This window comes from Mobula birostris, chromosome 11 (assembly GCF_030028105.1).
Source record: "Mobula birostris isolate sMobBir1 chromosome 11, sMobBir1.hap1, whole genome shotgun sequence".
NCBI classification, from domain to species: Eukaryota; Metazoa; Chordata; class Chondrichthyes; order Myliobatiformes; family Myliobatidae; genus Mobula; species Mobula birostris.
The window spans coordinates 41,144,958-41,169,152 of record NC_092380.1 but is presented as its reverse complement, the minus strand read 5'-3'; the positions used below and the strand labels follow the sequence as shown (position 1 = coordinate 41,169,152).

The 24,195-nt window shown below is 43.3% G+C and overlaps 1 protein-coding gene across 2 annotated transcripts in view; it reads left to right on the top strand.

The window, feature by feature from the left end:
* Positions 1–24,195, top strand: part of slc39a13 (solute carrier family 39 member 13) — an 80,360-nt gene that overhangs the window by 15,965 nt on the left and 40,200 nt on the right. Inside the window, exons 2-4 of one of the 2 annotated variants that reach the window (XM_072272126.1) lie at positions 1,503–1,859; positions 6,653–6,766; positions 13,705–13,829. In XM_072272126.1, coding sequence (XP_072128227.1) covers positions 1,538–1,859; positions 6,653–6,766; positions 13,705–13,829 — 561 coding nt within the window. In that variant the 5' untranslated portion in view covers positions 1,503–1,537. Of the gene's footprint in view, positions 1–1,490; positions 1,860–6,652; positions 6,767–13,704; positions 13,830–24,195 lie in introns of both variants that reach the window. The other variant, XM_072272125.1, reaches the window with a different exon arrangement.

The window sequence follows — 24,195 nt, the reverse complement described above, 5'->3', positions numbered from 1 at the left end:
CTATTTAGAACCACTGATGAGAGCTGTGTCTGATGGGAACCAAAGGTGAGTGGGTGCCCCAGAATGGACGCAAAGCCCATTCACGAGGGATGCTACTGCTCTCTAGACACCATACTCACGGCAGTGTGTACTGGATGAATTCCTCTGTCGATAACAATTAGGAATTATTACAGTTTTATAGAATTGTGGCATTGGTAATGTTCTAAATTGTTCTGTATTTGAATTAAATACATAATTTGTTACTCAGTTGATTGGTAGTTTGTGTTTTTGTACCTTTTTAACTATGTCCATGAAACTTCGGCTGATTGAGGCAACAAATTAATTGGCCCAAAATGTACTGGTCCCGATGTGTGGCAATTAAACAGAATCCACTGTATTCACAACTGGATGTAGCAGACATCAGCTTCAATCGAATCTGCTGGCACTTTATCTATAATGCTTGGTGTTTGATTGGGTCATAAACATACGAGTTAGGAACGCATTCTTTTTCAGTTTCCCACTTTGGTGTCTAGTTTGATGTCAGGTAGCCTGCTGGTTTTATTATGTTCCAATGTAGTAGTGTAGAAGGGCCTGACATATCACTGTTTTATCTGAGATAATTAGAAGTCAACTGCAAACTGTAGATGTAGATTTGCACATGGGGCAAATTGGATTAAAGTTGGAGATTTGCTTCCTTACAACACATTCAGATTTCCTTCCTGTTTTTTTTCCTAGGTTATTTAATTAACTGAAATGTAAAAATTTTGTCCTGAATTTAAGATGAATTCTCCAGATCCAGTGTAGACCTAATATCGTTATTTTACCATTTGCAATCCCATAGTAAGTCAATTGTGACTTGGTGTCAAAAAATCTGTTTCGTTTATGCTCCTTGTCTTGGCAATTACAAAATTATTAAAATGGATGAGAAGATGGCAAAAGTGAGGATAAAAGCTTACTATCCAGGTTGTGGAAGTTTAAATAATCCCAAGTGCACTTTTGGCTTTTTAACCTTGAAAGTGAACCGCACAAAAGCAAACAATGCCTAGCATAAATTGTATGTGAATGAAAGGAAAGGGAAATGCTGGACATTTTAAAGAAGATGTACACTGTCTGAATAATAGAGGAATGCAGTGATTAGTGAAATCAAACATGAAATCGTTTGAGTTCTTCATTGCTATAGGTTGCTGTCTTAGAATATGGAAGAACAGATGTACACCTTAAACTGAAATGTCAAAGATTTCAACTAAACAACCTTAGTGATCCACAACTTAGTTGCACTTAGATTCAGTATTGTCTGTGATGGATGCCATTAGTTTTAGAAACATAGAAAATAGGTGCAGGAGTAGGCCATTCGGCCCTTCGAGCCTGCACTGAAGCTTTTGATAATCTCTTGGTGTAACAAGCCACAATCCTCTTCTGGAAATAAGTTAGATTTAGCTATATTCAAGGTACAAAAATGCTAATAGTGTGATGTTCCTCAGGTTCAACTCCTTTTTAGATTACATTTTCAGTTTATTTTGCAGTGAATGGACCGCCGATATTCTAGTCAAGGATCAGGATGGTGATGCAGAAGCAATTCTCGACTATTGTTATCGTCTTTTGTGTCTGTGGTTTGTTTCCGTCGCTGTCCAGTGCAGATATCCACAGAGCCAATGCCAAGAAGCTGACCCGAAAGGCAGCAGCTGCACAGGCTGCTAATGAGAATCAATGGTGGTGCCCAGAAAATGTGTTTGAGCTCCGATCGTGGTCAGAACTGTTCTCAGGAGAGCGTGTTGATGCCTGGATCTGTTCTTTAATTGGCTCTGTGATGGTTGGGCTCAGTGGTGTCTTTCCTCTTCTCGTCATTCCAATTGAGGCAGGAACAACACTGAAATCTAAAGGTAAGTCACAAAAACTACATAAAGGGGTCAATGTATAGTTGAATTTTTGTCATTGTGTTTTTTCTAGTCCAGCCCAAGTAATTATAAAATTCATTTATGATTAAAGCTACATTCTCAATTTCACTTAAAGACATGATGTTCTGAAGGATTAAATATATTAAGCACCCAGGTCATCTTAGGAAAGAACAACTGGGGAATTCGATTTTCCTCTTCCCCATGGTATTCAGCTGGGAGTTCTGTAAAGAACCACCTACTAGATGCATTGTCAGAGCTGTCAGGTTTTTACAAACATTCATTGAAAAATAATTGTGGAACATGCTGGAGGTCAGATGCAGGGGCATCCTACTCTTGCACTGCCCCTGTATTTGCCACTGTCTGCAACTGAGCTGACAGACAAGATACTTATCTGACCTCTCTGCTCTACGATGGTCATTGCTGGCACATAGAACATAGAACAGTACAGCACAGTACAGGCCCTTTCGCCCACAATGTTGTGCCGACCCTTAAACCCTGCCTCCCATATAACCCCCCGCCTTAAATTCCTCCATATACCTGTCTGCAGGTATATTTGGTTCCTTTTACCAAATGCATTGTCATCCATTTCCCAGCACTATATTCCATCTACCGCTTTCTGACCATTCTTCCCATTTAAGTCCCACTGTGATCACATAGTTTCCTCAGCCCCCAGCCTACCTTCCCATCCCCCTGTCCTTGTATCATCTGCAAAATTGGCCACAAAGCCATCAATTCCACTATCTAAATCATTGACAAACAATGTGAAAAGTAGCGGTTCTGATATTGACCCCTGAGGAAAACCACTAGTCTCTGGCAGCCAACCAGAAAAGGGCGTACACCTAGTGTCTTCCACAGTAAAGACTGAAGCAAAGTTCATCTGCCATTTCTTTGTCCCCCATTACTACCTCACCAGCATAATTTTCCAGTGGTCCAATATTAACTCTCACTTCCCTTTTACTCTTTATATAACTGAAAAAACATTTATTACCCTGCTTTATATTATCAGCTAGTTTACGCTCTATTTCATCTTTTCCCTTCTTATAGCTTTTTTAGTTGGATTTTAAAAGCTTCCCAATCATCCAACTTCCCACTCATCTTTACATAGAACATAGAACAGTACCGCACATTACAGGCCCGTCGGCCCACAATGTTGTGCCGACCCTCAAACCCTGCGTCCCATATAACCCCCCACCTTAAATTCCTCCATATACCTGTCCAGTAGTCTCTTAAACTTCACTAGTGTATCTGCTCACCACTGACTCAGGCAGTGCATTCCACGCACCAACCACTCTCTGAGTAAAAAACCTTGCTCTAATATGCCCACAATTTTGTGCCGACCCTCAAACCCTGCCTCCCATATAACCCCCCACCTTAAATTCCTCCATATACCTGTCCAGTAGTCTCTTAAACTTCACTAGTGTATCTGCTCACCACTGACTCAGGCAGTGCATTCCACGCACCAACCACTCTCTGAGTAAAAAACCTTGCTCTAATATCCCCCTTGAACTTCCCACCCCTTACCTTAAAACCATGTCCTCTTGTATTGAGCAGTGGTGCCCTGGGGAAGAGGTACTGGCTATCCACTCTATCTATTCCTCTTATTATCTTGTACACCTCTATCATGTCTCCTCTCATCCTCCTTCTCTTCAAAGAGTAAAGCCCTAGCTCCCTTAATCTCTGATCATAATGCATACTCTCTAAACCAGGCAGCATCCTGGTAAATCTCCTCTGTACCCCTTCCAATGCTTCCACATCCTTCCTATAGTGAGGTTACCAGAACTAGACACAGTACTCCAAGTGTGGCCTAACAAGAGTTTTATAGAGCTGCATCATTACATCGCGACTCTTAAACTCTATCCCTCGACTTATGAAAGCTAACATCCGATAAGCTTTCTTAACTACCCTATCTACCTGTGAAGCAATTTTCAGGCATCTGTGAACATGTACCCCCAGATCCCTCTGCTCCTCCACACTACCAAGTATCCTGCCATTTACTTTGTACTCTGCCTTGGAGTTTGTCCTTCCAAAGTGTACCACCTCACACTTCTCCGCGTTGAACTCTATCTGCCACTTCCCAGCCCACTTCTGCATCCTATCGATGTCTCTCTGCAATCTTCGACAATCCTCTACACTATCTACAACACCACCAACCTTTGTGTCATCTGCAAACTTGCCAACCCACCCTTCTACCCCCACATCCAGAGCATTAATAAAAATCACGAAAAGTGGAGGTCCCAGAACAGATCCTTGTGGGACACCACTAGTCACAATCCTCCAATCTGAATGTACTCCCTCCACCACCACCCTCTGCCTTCTGCAGGCAAGCCAATTCTGAATCCACCTGGCCAAACTTCCCTGGATCCCATGCCTTCTGACTTTCTGAATAAGCCTACCGTGTGGAACCTTGTCAAATGCCTTACTAAAATCCATATCGATCACATCCACTACACTACCATCATCTATATGCCTGGTCACCTCCTCAAAGAACTCTATCAGGTTTGTTAGACACGATCTGCCCTTCACAAAGCCGTGCTGACTGTCCCTGATCAGACCATGATTCTCTAAATGCCCATAGATCCTATCTCTAAGAATCTTTTCCAACAGCTTTCCCACCACAGACGTAAGGCTCACTGGTCTATAATTACCGGGACTATCCCTGCTACCTTTTTTGAACAAGGGGACAACATTCGCCTCCCTCCAGTCCCCCGGTACCATTCCCGTGGACAACGAGGACATAAGGATCCTAGCCAGAGGCTCAGCAATCTCTTCCCTCGCCTCGTGGAGCAGCCTGGGGAATATTCCGTCAGGCCCCGGGGACTTATTCGTCCTTAACAACTCCAACACCTCCTCTCCCTTAATATCAACATGCTCCAGAACATCATCCTCACTCATATTGTCCTCATCATCATCAAGTTCCCTCTCATTGGTGAATACCGAAGAGAAGTATTCATTGAGGACCTCACTCACTTCCACAGCCTCCAGGCACATCTTCCCACCTTTATCTCTAATCGGTCCTACCTTCACTCCTGTCATCCTTTTTTTCTTCACATAATTGAAGAATGCTTTGGGGTTTTCCTTTACCCTACTCGCCAAGGCCTTCTCATGCCCCCTTCTTAAGCTCCTTTCTTGCTTCCCTATATTCCTCAATAGACCCATCTGATCCTTGCTTCCTAAACCTCATGTATGCTGCTTTCTTCCACCTGACTAGATTCTCCACCTCACTTGTCACCCATGGTTCCTTCACCCTACCATTCTTTATCTTCCTCATCGGGACAAATTTATCCCTAACATCCTGCAAGAGATCTCTAAACATCGACCACGTGTCCATAGTACACTTCCCTGCAAAAACATCATCCCAATTCACACCCGCAAGTTCTAGCCTTATAGCCTCATAATTTGCCCTTCCCCAATTAAAAATTTTCCTGTCCTCTCTCTGGTTCTATCCTTTTCCATGATAATGCTAAAGGCCAGGGAGCGGTGGTCACTGTCCCCCAGATGCTCACCCACTGAGAGATCTGTGACCTGACCCAGTTCACTACCTAGTACTAGATCTAGTATGGCATTCCCCCTAGTCGGCCTGTCCACATACTGTGACAGGAATCTGTCCTGGACACACTTAACAAACTCTACCCCATCTAAACCCTTGGAACTAATCAGGTGCCAATCAATATTAGGGAAGTTAAAGTCACCCATGATAACAACCCTGTTATTTTTGCACCTTTCCAAAATCTGCCTCCAATCTGCTTCTCTGTATCTCTGCTGCTACCAGGGGGCCTATAGAATACCCCCCCATAGAGTAACTGCTCCCTTTCTGTAGCTGTAATAGTATCCCTGACCAGTAGTGCCACCCCTCCTCCCCATCTAGCTTCATTTTTGAATGGGCTCACCTTTATCAAAAGATAAATGACTTTTTTAACTATAATTAAGTTAACTTGCAGTTTTAAGTTTGGTTTTAATTTTTTTTTACTAATGCTTTGGTTGGTGGTTGGTTGTTCGTCCATCATTGACGTCGATGAGGACCTCGACACCATTATGATGGTGTTGAGACTAGCGCGTGATTTGGATTTAAGTGAAGGAGAGTTGTGCAGCGTCAGCCTTTCTCCCTCTCCCCAATTCCCATCTGGATCCAGTGGTAAGACAGAGTCTAGACGGCTGGAGATGGGACTAGGCGCAGTGGATGACCAGGACGTCTTCTGTGTCTTGTCCTGCTCTACACGTTCCACGACGCTTGCAGAGACCGCCTTCGTGACCATTGGACCTTCCATAGGTCTCGTCCGCTCAATCCGCCGGAGTCTGCCTTCACATGCTGGGATAGACAACTCCCTATCTCACCGAGGGTTTGAGACCCGTCGGCTACCCTCACCTGGTTTAGCCGGCTTGTCGAAGCTGTTGCCCGGGGTGTGGCCGCTGTCGCATGCAAACAGCTACGGGGAGCCGCAGGTGAGAGCTGAGTGCCAGGTGGGGACCAAAGGTGGCCTAACCGCCCTGAAAAGGACGCGACATGTTCCCCCACATTAATGCTTTATTGTTCTTTTAATGCTGTTTTTGATCATAGCACTTCAAATCAGTTGCAGCAGACTTCAGCCAGCACAAATTGTTAGAAAACCATCGGGGCAGTCTGTTAATGCCCTGTGTATGGCTCAGTTGTTTGTTGACAGCCACAGAGCGATTTCAGAATGGTCATAGCAGCAAGATTGGCAAGACTTGGTTGCTTGCCTTTGGTTAGAGTTTATAAGTTGACTGCTCATCTTGAGGTTTTCCTCTCTCTGCCCATGTAGATGGTTCCCAACGGTTGAAACGATTGTTGAGTTTTGCCATTGGTGGGCTGCTCGGGGACGTCTTCTTGCATCTCTTGCCCGAAGCCTGGGCCTACACCTGCAATAGAAATCCAGGTAAGAAATGGATTCCCAAAAGACTGTATAACAGAGAACATAGATTCATATATATTGGGGGAAAGAAAGCCCTTTGGCCCAACCTATCTAAACTAATCCATTTGCCTGCATTTGGCCCTTTTCTAAACATTTTCTATCTATGTACCTGTCCAAATGATTCTTAAACATAATTGCACCTGCCTCTTCTATCTCCTTTGACGTCTTGTTCCATATACGCATCACCCTCTGAAAATACTTAACCTTCAGATCCCCTTTAAATCATTCCCCTCTGACCTTAAATGTATGCCTTTTGTTTCATACTTTTCTACCCTGAAGAAAAAATTGAGGCACCCCTTTTGATTTTATAACCCATTTTGATTTATAATGATCAATAAGGACACCCACTGAGCTGCCTCTGATCCAGGGAAAGCCATCTCAACCTATTCATTTGGTCCTTGTAATTCCAGTCCAGATAATATCCTTGTGAATCTTTTCTGCATCCTCTATAGTTTTTTTTATAGCATTCTTCAATTCTTTAAAGGATGGGAAGAATGTCAACAGTTTAAATTGGGTAAAATGGATGGTGTTGAGACTGATGCAGAGATGCTTGATAGATAACGTTAATACGAATGCTTGGCAGCTGGAAATCTTGAGAAGGTTGTGTTTTTGAATAAGTTAGACAGCTGAAACACAGTCCAGTAGCCTAGGTATTGTTGGCAAAGAGGAGCTAGATGTTATGATTGTATAAAATTGTTTCCCTATATCATATGCCAGTAATGGAACTACAACATTGTGGCCATTATGGAGTCCTGGCTGTCACAAAGGCAGGAATGGCTCCTGCTTATTCCTGGGTTTAGATGTTTCAACAGAGACTGGGAGGGAAGTAGAAGAGAAGGGGGAGTGTCCTTGCTAATCAAGGATAGTATCACAGCTACAGTAAGGAAGGATGTTATGGAGGGATTGTCTATTGAGTTGGTCAGAAAGAGGGAAGGGAGCAACACTTTATTGGAAGAAACAGAAATACTCAGTAGACACTCCCATTCCTCAATAGTAACAGAGACACTGAGGAACAGGTTGGGAGGCAGATTTTAGAAAGGTGGAGCAATAACATGAGTGACTTCAAATTTCCAAATATTGATTGGCACCTCTTTTGTGCAAAAGGTTTAGATGGGGCAGAATTTGTTAGGTGTGTCCAGGAAGGTTTCCTGACACAATATGTAGACAGGCTGACTAGAGGAGAGGCCATACTGGATGTAGTACTAAACAATGAACATGGTCAGGTGTCAGATCTCTCAATGGGTGAGCATTTCAGATCCAGTGACCACAACTCCCTGATCTTTACCATAGCTTTAGACAAGGATGGGAACTGACAGTATAGGAAAGTATTTAACTGAAGACTGGGAATTATATGCTTTTAGGCAGGAACTTCGGAGCGTAAACCGGAAACAGATGTAGTTAGGGAAATGCACAGTAGAAAAGTGGAGGTTATTTAGGGAGCACCTGCATTGGTTTCCGGATAGGTTTGTCCCACTGAGGCAGGAAAAGAATCGTAGGGTGAAAGAATCATGGTTGACAAGAAATATGGAACATCTAGTCAAAAGGAGAACTGTAAGATATAGGAGCAGCTTTAGGCCATTCAGCCCATCATCTGTTCCACCATTCCATCATGACTGATTTATTATCCATCCCAACCCCATTCTCCTGCCTCCTTCCATAACCTTTAATGCCTTTACTGATCAGGAACCTATCAGCCTTCACTTTAGATATACCCAGTGATTTGTCCCCCACAGATTCATCTCACTCCGGCTAAAGACATTTTTCCTCATCTTTGCTCTAAAAGGACTTCCTTGTATTCTGAGGCTGTGCCCTTTGGTCCTAGATTCCCCCACTATAGGAAACATCCTTTCTGTATCTACTTTATCTAGGTCTTTCAATATTCATTGGGTTTCAAGAGATTCCCCATCATTCTTCTAACTTTTCCTATATTTTTAAAAAAAAAAGGAAGAAAGAATCTTTCTTAAGGTTTAGGAAGCAAGGATCAGGCAGGGCTTTACAGATTTACAACAGAGCCAGGAAGGAGGTTAAGTATGGCCTTGGGTAGAGCTAGAAGGGGATATGAGAAGGCCTTGACAAGTAGGATTAAGGAAAACCCTCAGGTGCTTCTACACACATGTGAAGAACCGGAAGATGACTAAAGTGAGTGTAGGCCTGATCAGGGGTAGAAGATAATATCTATGGCTGGTGATGGAGGGAGTAGAGGAAATCCTTAAGCTTAAGTATTCACCAGTGAGAGGGGCATTGATATTTGAGAGGTCAGGTAAAGCTGGCTGATATGGTAGAACATGTCAATATTAGGAAATAGTATGTACTGTATTTTTTGAAAAACATTAGGTTAGATACATCCCCGGTGGGATATGAGGGAAGAGCACCTTTGGCGATTATCTATACGTGTCCTCACTGGCCAGATGAGAATTACCAGATGATCGGAGGGTGGCAAATATTATTATTTTATTCAAGAAAGGGAGTAGGGATAACCCTGGGAGTTGTAGAGCAGTGAGTCTTACTTCAATGGTAAATTATTGGTGAAGATTCTTAGAGCTAGTATTATGAGCATTTGGCGAACCATAGTCTGTTTCAGGATAGGCAGCATGGCTCTGTGATGAGTGGTTCTTTCCTCATTAGCCTGATAATATTCTTTGAGGGTGTGACAAAGTACATTGAGGGTAGTCCAGTGGATGTGGTGTATATAGATTTTAGTAAGACCTTTAATAAGGTTCTCTATGGTAGGCCCATTCAGAAAGTCAAGAGGAATGATATCCAGGGGAACTTGGCTGTGTGGATACAGAATTGAGTTACTCATAAAAGTCAGAGGGTAGTTATAGGTAGAGCATTTTCTTCTTGGAGGTCGGTGACAAGTGGTGTTCTGCAGGGATGTATTGTGCGACCCCTACTCATTGTGATTTATATCAATGACTTGGATGAGGAAGTGGAAAGGTGGGTAGGTGACATTAAGTTTGGTAGTATTGTGAATAGTGTAGAAGACATTGACAAGGTGCAGAGTTGGGTTGAGAAGTGACAGAGCTCTACCAGCAGAAGTGTATATAGTCTTTCACTTTAGAAGGCAGAAGTTGAAAGCACATTACAGGGTTAATACAGGATGATATATCTCTATAAAACCCTGATTAAATCACACTTGGAATATTGTATTTGGTTCTGATCGCCTCATTATAGGAAGCTTGTGGCAGCATTAGAGAAGGTGCAAAGGAGATTTACCAGGATACTGCCTGGATTAGAGAGCAAGTCTTATGAGGATAGGTTGAACAAACTAGGGCTTTTCTCTTTGGAGCTAAGGAAGATTAGAGGTGACTTGATAGACAGATACAAGATAAAAGGCATAGATTGAATGGATAGCCAGACTCATTGCCCAGTGCAGAAATGGCTAACCTGGCATAATTTTAAGGTGATTGGATTAAAGTGTAGGGCAGATGCCAGATGTAGTTTTTTTTACGCAGAGTGGTGTGTGTATGGAAAAATGTGCCAGTGGTAGTGTTAGGGACAGATGCCTTAGTGACATTAAAGAAGCACTTAGGTACGTAGATGATAGAAAATGAAGGGAAGGTTTAGATTGACCTTGGATTAACATTCTGAAGGCCTCTACTGTGCTGTAATGTTCTATGTTCCATAAATTATCCTGAAGTGTCTACACCAAATTGGAAAGAAACTCTTGGAAGAAGTATAGATTCCATTTGAAGCCTATACATTCAAGTCTTGTCTTTTGCTGATTTACAATCTGTATCTTCATGCTCACAAGATCAGCCCAGACTTCACCTTGTACTTCAAAACTGATCGCTGCTGATAAAATTCAACACATTCAGTGTGTTTTAGGGATATTGGGTACAAAAGAGAAGGTATTTCTGCTGATTGTCGTCTGTGGGGAAATCTTTGTTGTACCAATTAGATACTGAGGACTTGTTGCAGCTAACAGATTAGAGCATGGGGTGTTGGTACTTCACTGAGGGAAGAAGTGAGCAAGGGTAGCAGATTAGTTTCCTATAAGTTGTGACTTTTGCCAATGCTGCCTTAGTTATATGAGCATAGTGCAGGAGCCTTGAATGGAAAGAGTGATGCAATAATGTGCTCCAGGTCTTTTTGGAAGTGTTTTAAGAAAAATATACATAGGTTTCTTGAGAGAAAATTGTAAAGGGGATTCATTTTTAAAGCCATGTGGTAAAAGCAGTGTTAAAGGCAATTGGCCCAATTACAAAAGACAGTTTGGTAATTCCAGTGAGTCTGGAGCTACAGACAAAACAGATGGTATATTTGAAATTTGTGGCACAGGAACATGCCTTTAGCTTTATCTTATTCCTGTCGGCCAAAAGTGTACTTCTGGTTAATCCCACTTCAGTTGGAGTCTTGGAGGTTATCATTCTAAGAGCTCATCTGGAAAAGTTGTAGATATGATCAGGTTGAATGCATACACCACCCTTTTATGCAGTGAGTAACTCATTGATGGAAATCATCTTTTCTCAACTCACTAATTCATCAATCAGTTAACTTCAATCTATGCATCCTAGTTACTGTACTATTTGTTCAAAGGAATTGGGTTCTTGATACTTCCCCTCTAGGAATCTCATATTTCAGAATGCAATAAACATTAAATTTAGGAATAACGTAAGTACTGAGGGGACCAGAAGCAGACTTCAAAAGAATGTGTCATGTAATTTCACTAATCTGTACTGTGAAATTTAATGCAGGAATAGAATAAGTGTTTTGGAAGAATAAATGAGGGAATATTTAAGTGGTACAATTTTTAAAGGAGTGTATCCAGGGTTCAGTTACATAAATCTATGAAAGTGGCAAAAGAAGACAAGGCTTTTTATGTAAACGCATGTGAGTTCCAGACGTGTAACTGGTAAAGTATTCAGAAGAGAGATATGAGAATTTATTTGTTTTAACAGGAAAATGTGGCTTAGACAGAGGACAATTGTGACTCTTCTCGCTTTGTACTTATGACTGTGAGGCTAAGCCCAGCTCCAATGCCATATTTAAGTTTACTGACAGCACCACTGTCATTGGCCGAAGATGTTGATGAATTAGCATATAACAGGGTGTTTGCAAATCTGGCAGAGTGGTGCCACAACAGCAACCTCTCACTCAATGTCAGCAAGACCAAGAAATGATTATTGACTTTTGGATGAGAAAACCAGAGGTCCGTGAGCCAGTCCTCATTGAAAGATCAAAAGTGGAGAAGTTCAACAACTTTAAATAACGGTGGCAAAGTGGTTAGTACAACACTTTACAGTACTAGCACCCTGGGTTCAATTCCTGCTGCTGTCAGGATTTTGCACATTCTCCCCGTAATCCCACAGTGCAAAGATCAGTAGGTTAATTGGTCATTATAAATTAAATCAGGGATTGCTGGGCAACGTGGCTTGAAGGGCCGGAAGAGCTTATTCCAAGCTGTATCTCAATAAATAAATAAATAAATACATACATACGTACATACATACATGTTAGAGGATCTGTCCTGGGTCCAGCATGTAAGTGCCATTACGAAGAAAGCACGACACCGCCTCGACTTTCTTAGAAGCTTTGACTTTGACAAACTTCTATAGATGTGTGGTGAATAGTATATTGACTGGTTGTATCATGGCCTGTTATGGAAACACCAATGCCCTTGTATGGAAAAGCCTGAAAAAGTAGCTGATATACCCAGTCCATCATGGGTAAAGTCCTTCCCACCATGGAGCTCATTTCCAAAGAGTGCTGCTACAAGAAAGCAGCATCTATCATCAAGGGCCCTCACCATCCATGATCTCTTCTCACTGCTGTCATCAGGAAGAAGGTACAGGATCCTCAGAACCCAAACCACCAGGGTCAGGAATAGCTATTACCCTTCAGCTTTCAGGGTCTTGAACCAGAGAGGATAACTTCACTCACCCATCACTGAAGTGCTCCTACAACCTATGGACTCCTCATCTCATGTTCAGGATATTTATTATTTTTCTTTTTGTACTTGGACAGTTTGTTTTTGCACATTGTTTGTCCATCCTGTTGGGTGCAGTCTTTTATTGATTCTATTGTGTTTCTTTCATTTACGATGATTGCCTGAAAGAAAATGAATCTCAGGCTTATACATGGTGACATATATGTACTTCGAGAAACATTGCCACTTTAGACAGGTGGTTGCCCGAAAGTGATGATGTAAGAATATTCAGCAAAACTTTGAAAGGAACCCTGACAGTGCTAGAAGAAAAGTGGGACTATCTTCATAGCATCTTCAGAGCCAGCACAAGCACAATCAGCCACGTATCATCATGTGCTTAGACATTCAAATAATCTAGGGAATGAGAGTATGAGCGTGGTAGGAAGTAAAAGTGACTAAGATGATAGCAGCTTTCGTTAATTCCAACTACTTGAGTAATATTCTCTATAGGATATGCTGTCCTTGTCCAGCTGGCCTATATTTGGCTCCAGTTCTATATAGCAACAATTGCAGTTACAATGTTTAAAAGGCATTTGGACAGATACTTGGATAGGAAAGGCATAAAGGGATATGGGCATAATGCACGCAAATAGAATTAATGTAGATAGGCATCATGATCATATCAGAGCATGTGGGCCAATCGGACCCGTTTCTGTAATGTCTGATTCCATGATTTAATGTGATTAACTCTTAACTGCCTTGTGATGAGCAAATTACCAAATTAAATTGCAAAAAAGGTGGATTTTCAATTTTTCCAGCATTTTCTCTTGCATAGCTCTATATATAACCAGAGAAGCTTAAAGAAATTGCAACAGCTTTGCTAATGAATTGTGCTGGTTGCTCAGTATGCATTTGAACCCAAGCAAGTAGAAATGTACACAGTAATTTGTACAATAATTACTTAAGTCAGGAGCTTTCTTGCCTGAGACATTTTCGTTTCAGCTCTTCTCACTACTTTGTGTCTTTTGTGCAGATGGAGGCTATAGTCGAGAGCAGCAAAGGAAGTTGGGATTTTGGGTGATTGTTGGACTACTTACTTTCTTTGTTTTGGAGAAAATATTCCCAGATAAAGATGAAGAGGAAACAGAATATCACAAAGTAAGTGAAGTATAAACTAGTCAAACACCATAAAGCGCTAAAAAGAATTTTGGTTCACCAATCCACTTCCCTCTGCAGGTGTGTTCTACACCATCCTGAACTATTTTCCACCAATTAAAATGTAACCATCATCTATGCCTATTCTGACCTGTACCTTATCTATCTAAGCTCATTTCAAAGCTCAAGGGCTTTTCCATTTGTCATGGTGATACATGGCATTGTTTCTATGGTTCAGTTATGCAGAAATTGTAACTGGAGGTTTGGGAATACTGAGTGAAGAGTCTTGCATTAAGGGAATCTCGTGGAGCATCCCAGCAAAAATGTAGAGAGTGAATCTGAAGTATGATTTAGACCTGTTTAAGTTCATTCTAACTTTAATTGATTTTAGAAAAGATGTTTTAGAATTGAAATATGTTTAGCATTTTTGTTTTGTTAAACAGTTTCTGTCCGGGTGACTGGGAGCTGCTCTGTTTTGGAAAATATAGTATGGGAATCATGCTGTCTTTTTATAAGGTTTAGAAAGCTATAAAAGTAGAGCTTGAAAAATGTTCCCCACCTGGAAAACAAGACATTCAGATCTTGAATAAAAGTTAACTGCTGAAAATGCTCAGCGGGTTAGGCAAGATCAGTGGAAAAAGAAACAAGTATTGTTGGTTCAAGATGCCTTAACAAAATTGAGAAGGAAAGAAAATGTTAGGTTCTGTTGAGTGATTCCTGTAGTTTCTGTTCCTGGATATTGACAAGAGTGGGCAAATACCATGGTCATTCATTATTGAGAATGTAGAGTTTTAGCCCATCGTACAAGAATAACATGACTATCATGTACAAAAGAAGCCCCAAGTAATGTTGCGACATTATTAGAAAAACATTAGTGAAGTAAACACCAGCATCATGAGATGCCTGAAGACTTGCACTCAGTGAATCAGAAACAGCTTCTTCCCCTCCACCATCAGATTTCTGAACAGTCCATGAAAAGTACCTCATTCATTTTTTTAAATGCAATTTTTTTACGGAAATTTAAAATAATTTTACATCTTTACGCTCACTATATTGCTGCTGTAAAACAACAATTTTTGAACACTTTCTTCGCCGTCTGTAATGGTCCTACCCGTTATTTCATCCTCCGTCGGATCCATGCCTGCAATCGCCGTTTTTTTGACTTTGTCATGTTAGGCAAAGATCGCAAGATCCTACATCTACGGACTCCAGAGCCTGCTGGCCCTGACGCTAGCAGGCATGAACTTCAGATTGCGGCCCCTGCCACTGATCTCACCGGCTCCAACACCTCAGGGCATATTCAAAACCCGGACTCCAGCAACGACCATGGAGACATTCACAGCGATTGCGCAACCACCAACTGCGACTCCAGCCTTGAACTCCAGGCTGGGTCTTTATGTGCTGCTGTTGTGACTCCCATCTCCCCTTCCCCCACCAATACTCTGCAACCCCGTCTCCCTCAGATCCCACCATCAGCTCCTGGGCCCTCAGTGGCTCCATCTTCCTCTCACCCCAACCCTACCCTCTCCACTGACACCCTCAGCCTCCCCCCTCCCCCCTCTGATCCCAGCTCTCATCCGTGCTGGGTCATTACCATCCCCTCCGACCTTCAACTCTCTGAGGCAGAGTGCTCTGTCCTCAGTAAGGGCCTCACCTTTGTCCCCCTTCACCCACACCTTGGCGAGTTCCGCATTCACCATGACGGGGAACTCTTCTTCCGCCGTCTCCATCTCCGAGCCTACTTCTTCGGCAAGGACTCTTCCACCCCCACTGATGACGCCTTCTCCCGTCTTCAACCCTCCTCCTCTTCATGGACACCCCGCTCTGGTCTTCTGCCTGCTCTGGATCTCTTTATTGCTAACTGCCGACGGGACATCAACCGTCTCAACTTCACGCACCTTGTTCCCATTCCAAACTTGCTCCTTCCGAACGCTCTGCTCTCCACTCCCTCCGCACTAATCCTAACCTTACTATTAAACCTGCCGATAAGGGGGTGCTGTTGTAGTCTGGCGTACTGACCTCTACCTTGCCGAGGCACAGCGACAACTCGCGGATACTTCCTCTTATTTACCCCTCGATCGTGATCCCACTAAGGAGCACCAGGCCGTTGTCTCCCACACCATCACCGACTTTATCCGCTCAGGGGATGTCCCATCCACTGCTACCAACCTTACAGTTCCCACACCTCGCACTTCCCGTTTCTACCTCCTACCCAAGATCCACAAACCTGCCTGTCCTGGCAGACTTACTGCCCCACCGCACTCGTTTCTGCATACCTCGACACGGTTTTATCCTCCCTTGTTTAATCCCTTCCTACCTATGTTCATGACACTTCTTACGCTCTTAAACTTTTCGATGATTTTAAGTTCCCTGGCCCCCACCGCTTTGTTTTCACCATGGATGTCCAGTCCCTATATACTTCCATCCCCCATCAGGAAGGTCTCAAAGCTCTCCGCTTCTTTTTGGATTCCAGACCTAATCAGTTCCCCTCTACCACCACTCTGCTCCGTCTAGCGGAATTAGTCCTTACTCTTAATAATTTCTCCTTTGACTCCTTCCACTTCCTCCAAACTAAAGGTGTAGCTATTGACACCCGTATGGGTCCTAGCTATGCCCGCCTTTTTGTTGGCTTTGTGGAACAATCTATGTTCCAAACCTATTCTGGTATCTGTCCCCCACTTTTCCTTCGCTACATCGATGATTGCATTGGCGCTGCTTCCTGCACGCATGCTGAGCTCGTTGACTTCATTAACTTTGCCTCCAACTTTCACCCTGCCCTCAAGTTTACCTGGTCCATTTCTGACACCTTCCTCCCCTTTCTAGATCTTTCTGTCTCTATCTCTGGAGATCTACTGATGTCTACCATAAGCCTACCTACTCTCACAGCTATCTGGACTATTCCTCTTCTCACCCTGTCTCTTGCAAAAATGCTATCCCCTTCTCGCAATTCCTCCGTCTCCGCCGCATCTGCTCTCAGGATGAGGCTTTTCATTCCAGGACGAGGGAGATGTCCTCCTTTTTTAAAGAAAGGGGCTTCCCTTCCTCCACTATCAACCCTGCTCTCAAACGCATCTCCCCCATTTCACGCACATCTGCTCTCACTCCATCCTCCCGCCACCCCACTAGGAATAGGGTTCCCCTGGTACTCACCTACTACCCCACCAGCCTCCGGGTCCAACATATTATTCTCCGTAACTTCCATCCCCTCCAACGGGATCCCACCACTAAGCACATCTTTTTCTCCCCCCCCCCCCCCCACTTTTCGCAGGGATCGCTCCCTACGTGACTCCCTTGTCCATTAATTTCCCCCCCATCCCTCCCCACTGATCTCCCTCCTGGCACTTATCCTTGTAAGCGGAACAAGTGCTACACATGCCCTTACACCTTCTCCCTTACCACCATTCAGGGCCCCAGACAGTCCTTCCAGGTGAGGCAAATACTGCATCCGGTGCTCCCGATGTGGCCTTCTATATATTGGCGAGACCTGACGCAGACTGGAGATCGTTTTGCTGAACACCTATGCTCTGTCTGCCAGAGAAAGCAGGATCTCCCAGAGGCCACACATTTTAATTCCACATCCCATTCCCATTCTGATATGTCTATACTCTACTGTAAAGATGAAGCCACACTCAGGTTGGAGGAACAGCACCTTATATTCCGTCTGGGTAGCCTCCAACCTAACGGCATGAATATTAACTTCTCTAGCTTCCGCTAATGCCCCACCTCCCCCTCGTACCCCATCCGTTATTTATATATATATACACACACACACACACACACACACATTCTTTCTTTCTCTCTCTCTCTCTCTCTCTCTCTCTCTCTCCCTCTGACTATACCCCTTGCCCATCCTCTGGGGTTCCCCCTCTTCCCCGCCCCCCCCCCCCCCGCTTTCCTTCTCCCTGGGCCTCCTGTCCCATGATCCTCTCATATCCCTTTTGCCAATCACCTGTCCAGCTCTTGGCTCCATCCCTCCCCCTCCTGTCTTCTCCTATCATTTTGGATCTCCCCCTCCCCCTTCCACTTTTAAATCTCTTACTAGCTCTTTCTTCAGTTAGTCCTGACAAAGGGTCTTGGCCTGAAACGTCGACTGTACCTCTTCCTAGAGATGCTGCCTGACCTGCTGCGTTCACCAGCAACTTTGAAGTGCGTTAAGGGAACATGCTATCTTGGATCTGGTCCTGTGCAATGAGACAAGTGAAATTAGCAACCATGTAGTTAGGGATCCTCTTGGAAAGGGTGATCACAGTATGACTGAGTTTCTCATGCAGATGAAGGGTGCAATAGTTCAATCTAAAACCAGTGTATTATGCCTAAACAAGGGAGACCACAACGGATGAGAGAGGGTTGGATAGGAGGTGACTGGGAACGCAGGCTATATGGTGAGACAGTTGAGAAACAGTGGATGACTTTCACAGAGATTTTTCAACAAAAAATATATTCTGCTCAACAAAAGTATATTCCAGTTAAAAGCAAGGACAATAAGAGTGGGGAGAGCCAGCCATGGATAACTAAGGAAATATAGGAAAGCATCAAACTAAAAGCTCATGCATATGAAGTCAGCAAGAGTACTGGGAAACTGAAAGATTGGGAAAACTTTAAAGAACTGAAGAACCACTAAGTGAGCAATAAAGAAAAGGAAACTAGATTATGAAAATAAACTAGTGCAAAATACAAAAACATGATAAAAATTTTTATAATTATATAAAGCAGAAAAACGTGGCTAAAGTGAACATAGGTTCTTTGGAGGACGAGAAGGGAGAACTGATATTGGGTAATGAAATGGCCAAGGCTTTGAATCACTATTTCGTGTTGGTCTTCATGATGGAGGACACATCTAACATGCCAAAGAGAGAGGATATGGATGCGATGGGAGATGAGGACCTCAATATAATAGCTATCACTAAAGAGGTAATGCTGAGCAAACTTGTGGGCCTAAAGATAGACAAGTCCCCTGATGGAACGCATCCCCTGGTACTGAAAGAAATAGCAAAGGTTATAGTCGAGGCTTTGGTGATAATTTACCAAAATTCTCTGGCCTCTGGGCAGGTCTTGGTAGATTGGAAGAAGAAGGATGTCACACCACTGTTCAAAAAGGGATGTAGGATAAAGGCATGTAACTATAGGACCAGTTAGTTTAACATCCGTAGTTGGGGAAAATGCTTGAAGCTATCATTAAAGAAGAAATAAGCATCTGGAAAGAAATAGATCCATCAGGCAGACGCAGCATAGATTCAGCAAAGGCAGGTCCTGTTTGACAAATTTACTGGAGTTCTTTGAAGATATAATGAGCGCAGTGGATAGAGGGGAACAGATGGACATTATTTACTTGGATTTCCAGAAGGTGATCGATAAGGTGCCACATAAAAGGTTTATACATAAGATAAGGCTGCATAGAGTTGGGGTTGATGTATTAGCGTGAATAGAGGATTAGTTAACCAATAGAAAGCAGAAAGTTGGGATACATGAGTGTTTCTCTGGTTGGCCGCAGGGATTGGTGCTGGGCCTGCAACTGTTCATGATATACTTTAATGATCTGGAAGAGGGGACTGAGTGTAGTGTATCTAAGTTTGCTGATGACACTAAATTGAGGTGAAAAACAAATTGTGCGGAGGATATGGAGAGTCTGCAGAGAGATATAGATAGGTTAAGTGAGTGGGCAAGGATCTGGCAGATAGAGTACAATGTTGGTAAATGCGAGGTCATCCACTTTGGGAGCAAAATGGAAGATCAGATTATTATTTAAATAAAAGATTTCAGCATGCTGCTGTGCAGAGGGACTTGGGAGTGCTTGTGCATGATTCGCAAAAAGTTGGTTTGCAGGTGCAGCAGGCTATCAAGAAGGCAAGTAGAATGTTGGCCCTCACTGCTAGAGGAATTGAATTTAAGAGCATGAAGGTTGTGCTTTAACTGTATAGGGTACTGGTGAGGCCGCATCTGGAGTACTGTGTGCAGTTCTGGTCTCCTTACTTGGGGAAGGATATACTGGCTTTGAAGCAAGTGCAGAGGAGGTTCACCGGGTTGATTCCAGAGATGAGGGGGGTTAGACTATGAGGAGAGATTGAGTTGCCTAAGAACTGTACTCACTGGAATTCAGAAGGATGAGAGGAGATCTTATAGAAACATATAAAATTATGAAAGGGATAGATAAGATGGGGGCAGGAATGTTGTTTCCACTGGTAGGTAAGACTAGAACTTGGGGACATAGCCTCAAGATTCGGGAGAATAAATTTAGTAAGGAGATGAGGAGAATCTGCTTTTTCCAGAGAGTGGTGAATCTATGGAATTATCTGTCCAATGAAGCAGTGGAGGCTATTTAACACAAGGTTTGATAGATTTTTGCATAGTAGGGGAATTAAGGGTTATGGGGAAAGTGCAGGTGGGTGGAGAGGAGTCCATGGTCAGATCAACCATGACCTTATTGAATGACGGAGTAGGCTCGATGAGCCAGATGGCCTATTCCTGCTTCTGTTTCTTATGAAAGGGTTTAAGGAGCCAGTGTAGAGTATCCCTCTGGCCATCCCCCCATAACAACAGATATACCACTTCAGATAGTGTTGGGGAGGTGACCTAGCAGAGGAAAGTTACAGCAGTCAGATCTCTGGCATTGAGTCTGACTCTGTGACTCAGAAGGGGAGGGGGAGAGGAGGCAAGCTGAGATGATAGAGGATTTGTTAGTTGGGAAACAGAAAGGAGGTTCTGTGGACGAAAATGAGATTCCTGGTTGGGACGTTGCGTCCCAGGTGCCAGGATCCAGGACATCTCAGATCGAGTCCTCAACATCCTTCAGTGGGAGGGTGAACAGCCAGAGGTCATGGTCCCTGCAGGTACTAATGACTTAAGGAGGAAGAGTGACAGTGTTCTGCAAAGGGAAGTATGTGCTAAGTTAAAAGGCAGGACCTCCAGGTTTGTGATCTCACAATTGCTACCCATGCTACATACTAGTGAGGCCAGATATAGGAAGATTATACAGTTTAACATGCAGCTGAGGAGTTGATGTGGGGGGTGGGTGTGGGAATAACCTCTTAATGGTCTTTAAGAGGCCCAACATTACCTCCTTTACCTCAGAATGCCCTGGCATATCAATATGCTCAGCAATGATCTCCTTCTCTTGCATAAAGTATTCATTAAGGACTTCATCAACATCTTTCACATCCAAACAAATGTTCTCCCTCTCTTCCCCCCCCACCCCGATTTTATCCTTGAATGGTTCTACCTCTCCCGAGTTATCCTCTTGCTCTTGATGTATGTATAGAATCCATTGGGATTCTCTTTTATCTACTTGCCAAGGACTTTTTATGGCCCAGCCTGGCGTTCCTAATTCCATTCTTGAGATCTTTTTTGACGACTTTATAATCATCAAGGGCTCTGTTTGATTCTAGCTTTCTAAGCTCTTCATACTTATTCTTTATCTTCTTGACTAAATTCATCACCTCTCTCGACATCCAAAGTTCTGTTACTTTGCCATCCTTGTCTTTCCTTCTGACTAGTACATACCTGTTCTGTACTTGGTGCAATTGGTCTCCACACCCTCCACATGCTGGATGTGGAATTGCCCAAAAGCAGCTGTTCCCAATCAACTTTCCCTAGTTCCTGCCTAATGCTCTTGTAATTTGCCCTGCTCCAATTGAATACTTTCCTGCAAGATCCATAATTATCCTTACCTATAGCTACAGTATCTTAAAACTTGAGGAATCATGGTCACTGTTCCCTAACTGATCAGCTGCTGAAAGATCAGTCACCTCACCAGGCTAATTAATCAACACCAGGTCTCATACAGCTCCTCTTGTTGGACTATCTACATATTGATTACAAAGCCCTCCTGGATGCATCTAACAAATTCTGTGCCATCTAATCCTCTTGCATTAAGAAGATCCCAGTTTATAAGGGAAGTTGAAATTGCCCATGACAATAACCCTAGTGTTTTCACACCTTTCCTTAATCTGTCTGCATATCTGTTCCTTGGTGTTCCAGTGATGGGATTGTACAACAGAGCCCCCTAAAATCAGAGTGATTGCACCCTTCCTACTTTTGGGTTCTAACCACATAGACTCAGTGGGTGAGTACTACATTATGTACCCTCTGAGTGCTACTGTGATCTTGTCTCTGGTTAATAGTGAAACTCTTCCCCCCCCCCCCCCCACCTCTTTCACCTCCCTCTCTCTTTTCTTGAAGATTGAAACTCTGGGACATTAAGAACCAATTTGTGGCCTTCTCTCAACCAAGGCTACGTCCACACTAGACCGGATAAGTCTGTAACAGAAGCCTTTTCTCTTCATTTTGACCCACCGTCCACACTGAAACAGCATTTTCCTCCCCTGAAAACGGAGCTTTTCTAAAACGTTCTCCGAGTGTTCAAATCTGAAAACGCCAGTTGGGCATTGTAGTGTGTATGGGCTAACCGGAGGTTTTAAAAAACCTGTCACCCCTTTCATCGGTGAAGAGACTATGGATGTTTCCAGGGTGACCCCTCTGTGGGAGTGGGAAAGATGTTGGTGGGGCCACCCGGGGGTCTGTGTAGCTATTGTAGTGGCTGTGAGGCTGGTATTGTGGCGATGAAAAGTACTGGGGGGAGCCATCATATTCCTCATCATTGCAAATCCCTCTGCAAAGGTAGTCAGTTTTTCAATGTTTGTCGTCAACTGGGTCATACTGTCCGTGAACTCCCTGTTGGTTGCCTCCATACGCTCCAGTATTTGTTTCTTTAGTTTTAAGTCCTCCTGCGTGAGAGCCAACAGCTGTCCGTTGTTTGGCAATTTCCTTTTAAGTTTTTCTCATCTGTAACTGGACAAATGCGCACCAAGTATACCGTTTCCTCTTCGCTTGTTTTCTGTAGATGTGTCCTGCGCATGCCCAGTAGGAGGAGATTCGTCCAAATACCCTTTTAATGTGGACGGAGGTATTTTCAAAAATGCCTGGTATGGACGCCTATCGTTTTACACGAAACCGGCGTTTTCAAAATTATCCGGTCTAGTGTGGATGTAGCCCAAGTCTCTGTAATGGCTACAACATCATAGTTCCATGTACTGATCCATGCTCTAAAGTTCATCACCTTTACCCATGATACTCCTAGCATTAAAATACACACTCTTCAAACTGTCTCCGTCTGATCAGATCTATTACTTTGTTCTTGCCAGTTTTTACTGGCCCTGGCATCAACCTTTATCTCCATCCCTCCACTGTCTAACCTGATTCTAGATTCCCATCCCCTTGACAAACTAATTTAAACTCGTATAGCATTAGTGAACCTCCTGGTCAGGATATTGGTTCCCCTCCAGTTTAGCTGCTATTGCTCCCTCTTGTACAGGTTACACTTACCCACTACACCAGTTGCTCAGACAGTCACTCATCTATACTATCATACAATTCCTGCTCTTGCTGCCACATGGCACTGTGAGTAATCCAGATATTAGTATCTTGGAGGTCCTGTTCTCCAGCCTCTTCCCCAACTCCCTGTACTCACTGCACTGGATCTCTTCACCCTTTCTTCTAATGTCATGGCGCCAATGTGCACCATGACCTCTGGCTGCTCACCTTCCCTCTTGAGAATATTCAGCATTGGCTCCAAGACATTCTGGACCCTAGCACATGAGAAACAACGCACCATCCTGGTGTCTCTTTCGCACCCACAGAATCTCCTGTCCCTCTCCCTAACTATTGATTCTCCTACCATTATTGCTCTGCCTGATTTTACTTATCCCTGCCGAGCTTCAGAGCCAGCCACAGTGCCTCTGGCCTGGCTGCAGCTGCTGTGCCCTGATAGGCCATCCACTCTCCATGATCCCACTCCACAGACAAGTTGCGGTACCCATGCTCATGTTTTTTTTTGGGCGGGGGGGTAGTTTTAAATTGTAAGGTATTTTGATAGGAGGGATTCTCACGGCCTTTGCCATAGCTGTTGTAAAGATGTACCGAAATGTACCAATTGCCCATTCACTGATGAGCATTCAAGGCACATTCTCAAGAAACCTATATTTTGATCCAAATTCTGATTACGATCCAAAAGTTCTATGAGAAAATTAGATCGGTATGGCATCCAGAAATCTTCTACATTAATCCAACAGAATTGTGCACTGCTGTAGTTTGGACTGTTTATTTCAACAATCCAAATCAGTGATCATTCTTTTAATTAAGTTCTGATATTAGATTAATTAAGTCTTGGAGAGTATTGAATCTTGAAGGTGCACTGCTTTATTCATCAGTACTGGCAGAAATCCAATTGCATAGTTAACATCTGTCAGCACTGATGATGGCAGCTGTTTTATCAAGTAAGTGATATTATTCAAATTCAGCAAATTTAAATTTGGTAGACTGAATTGAATATCTGAATTGATTCTTTTTTTTGGTATGTTAAAGTTCATTTGTACTT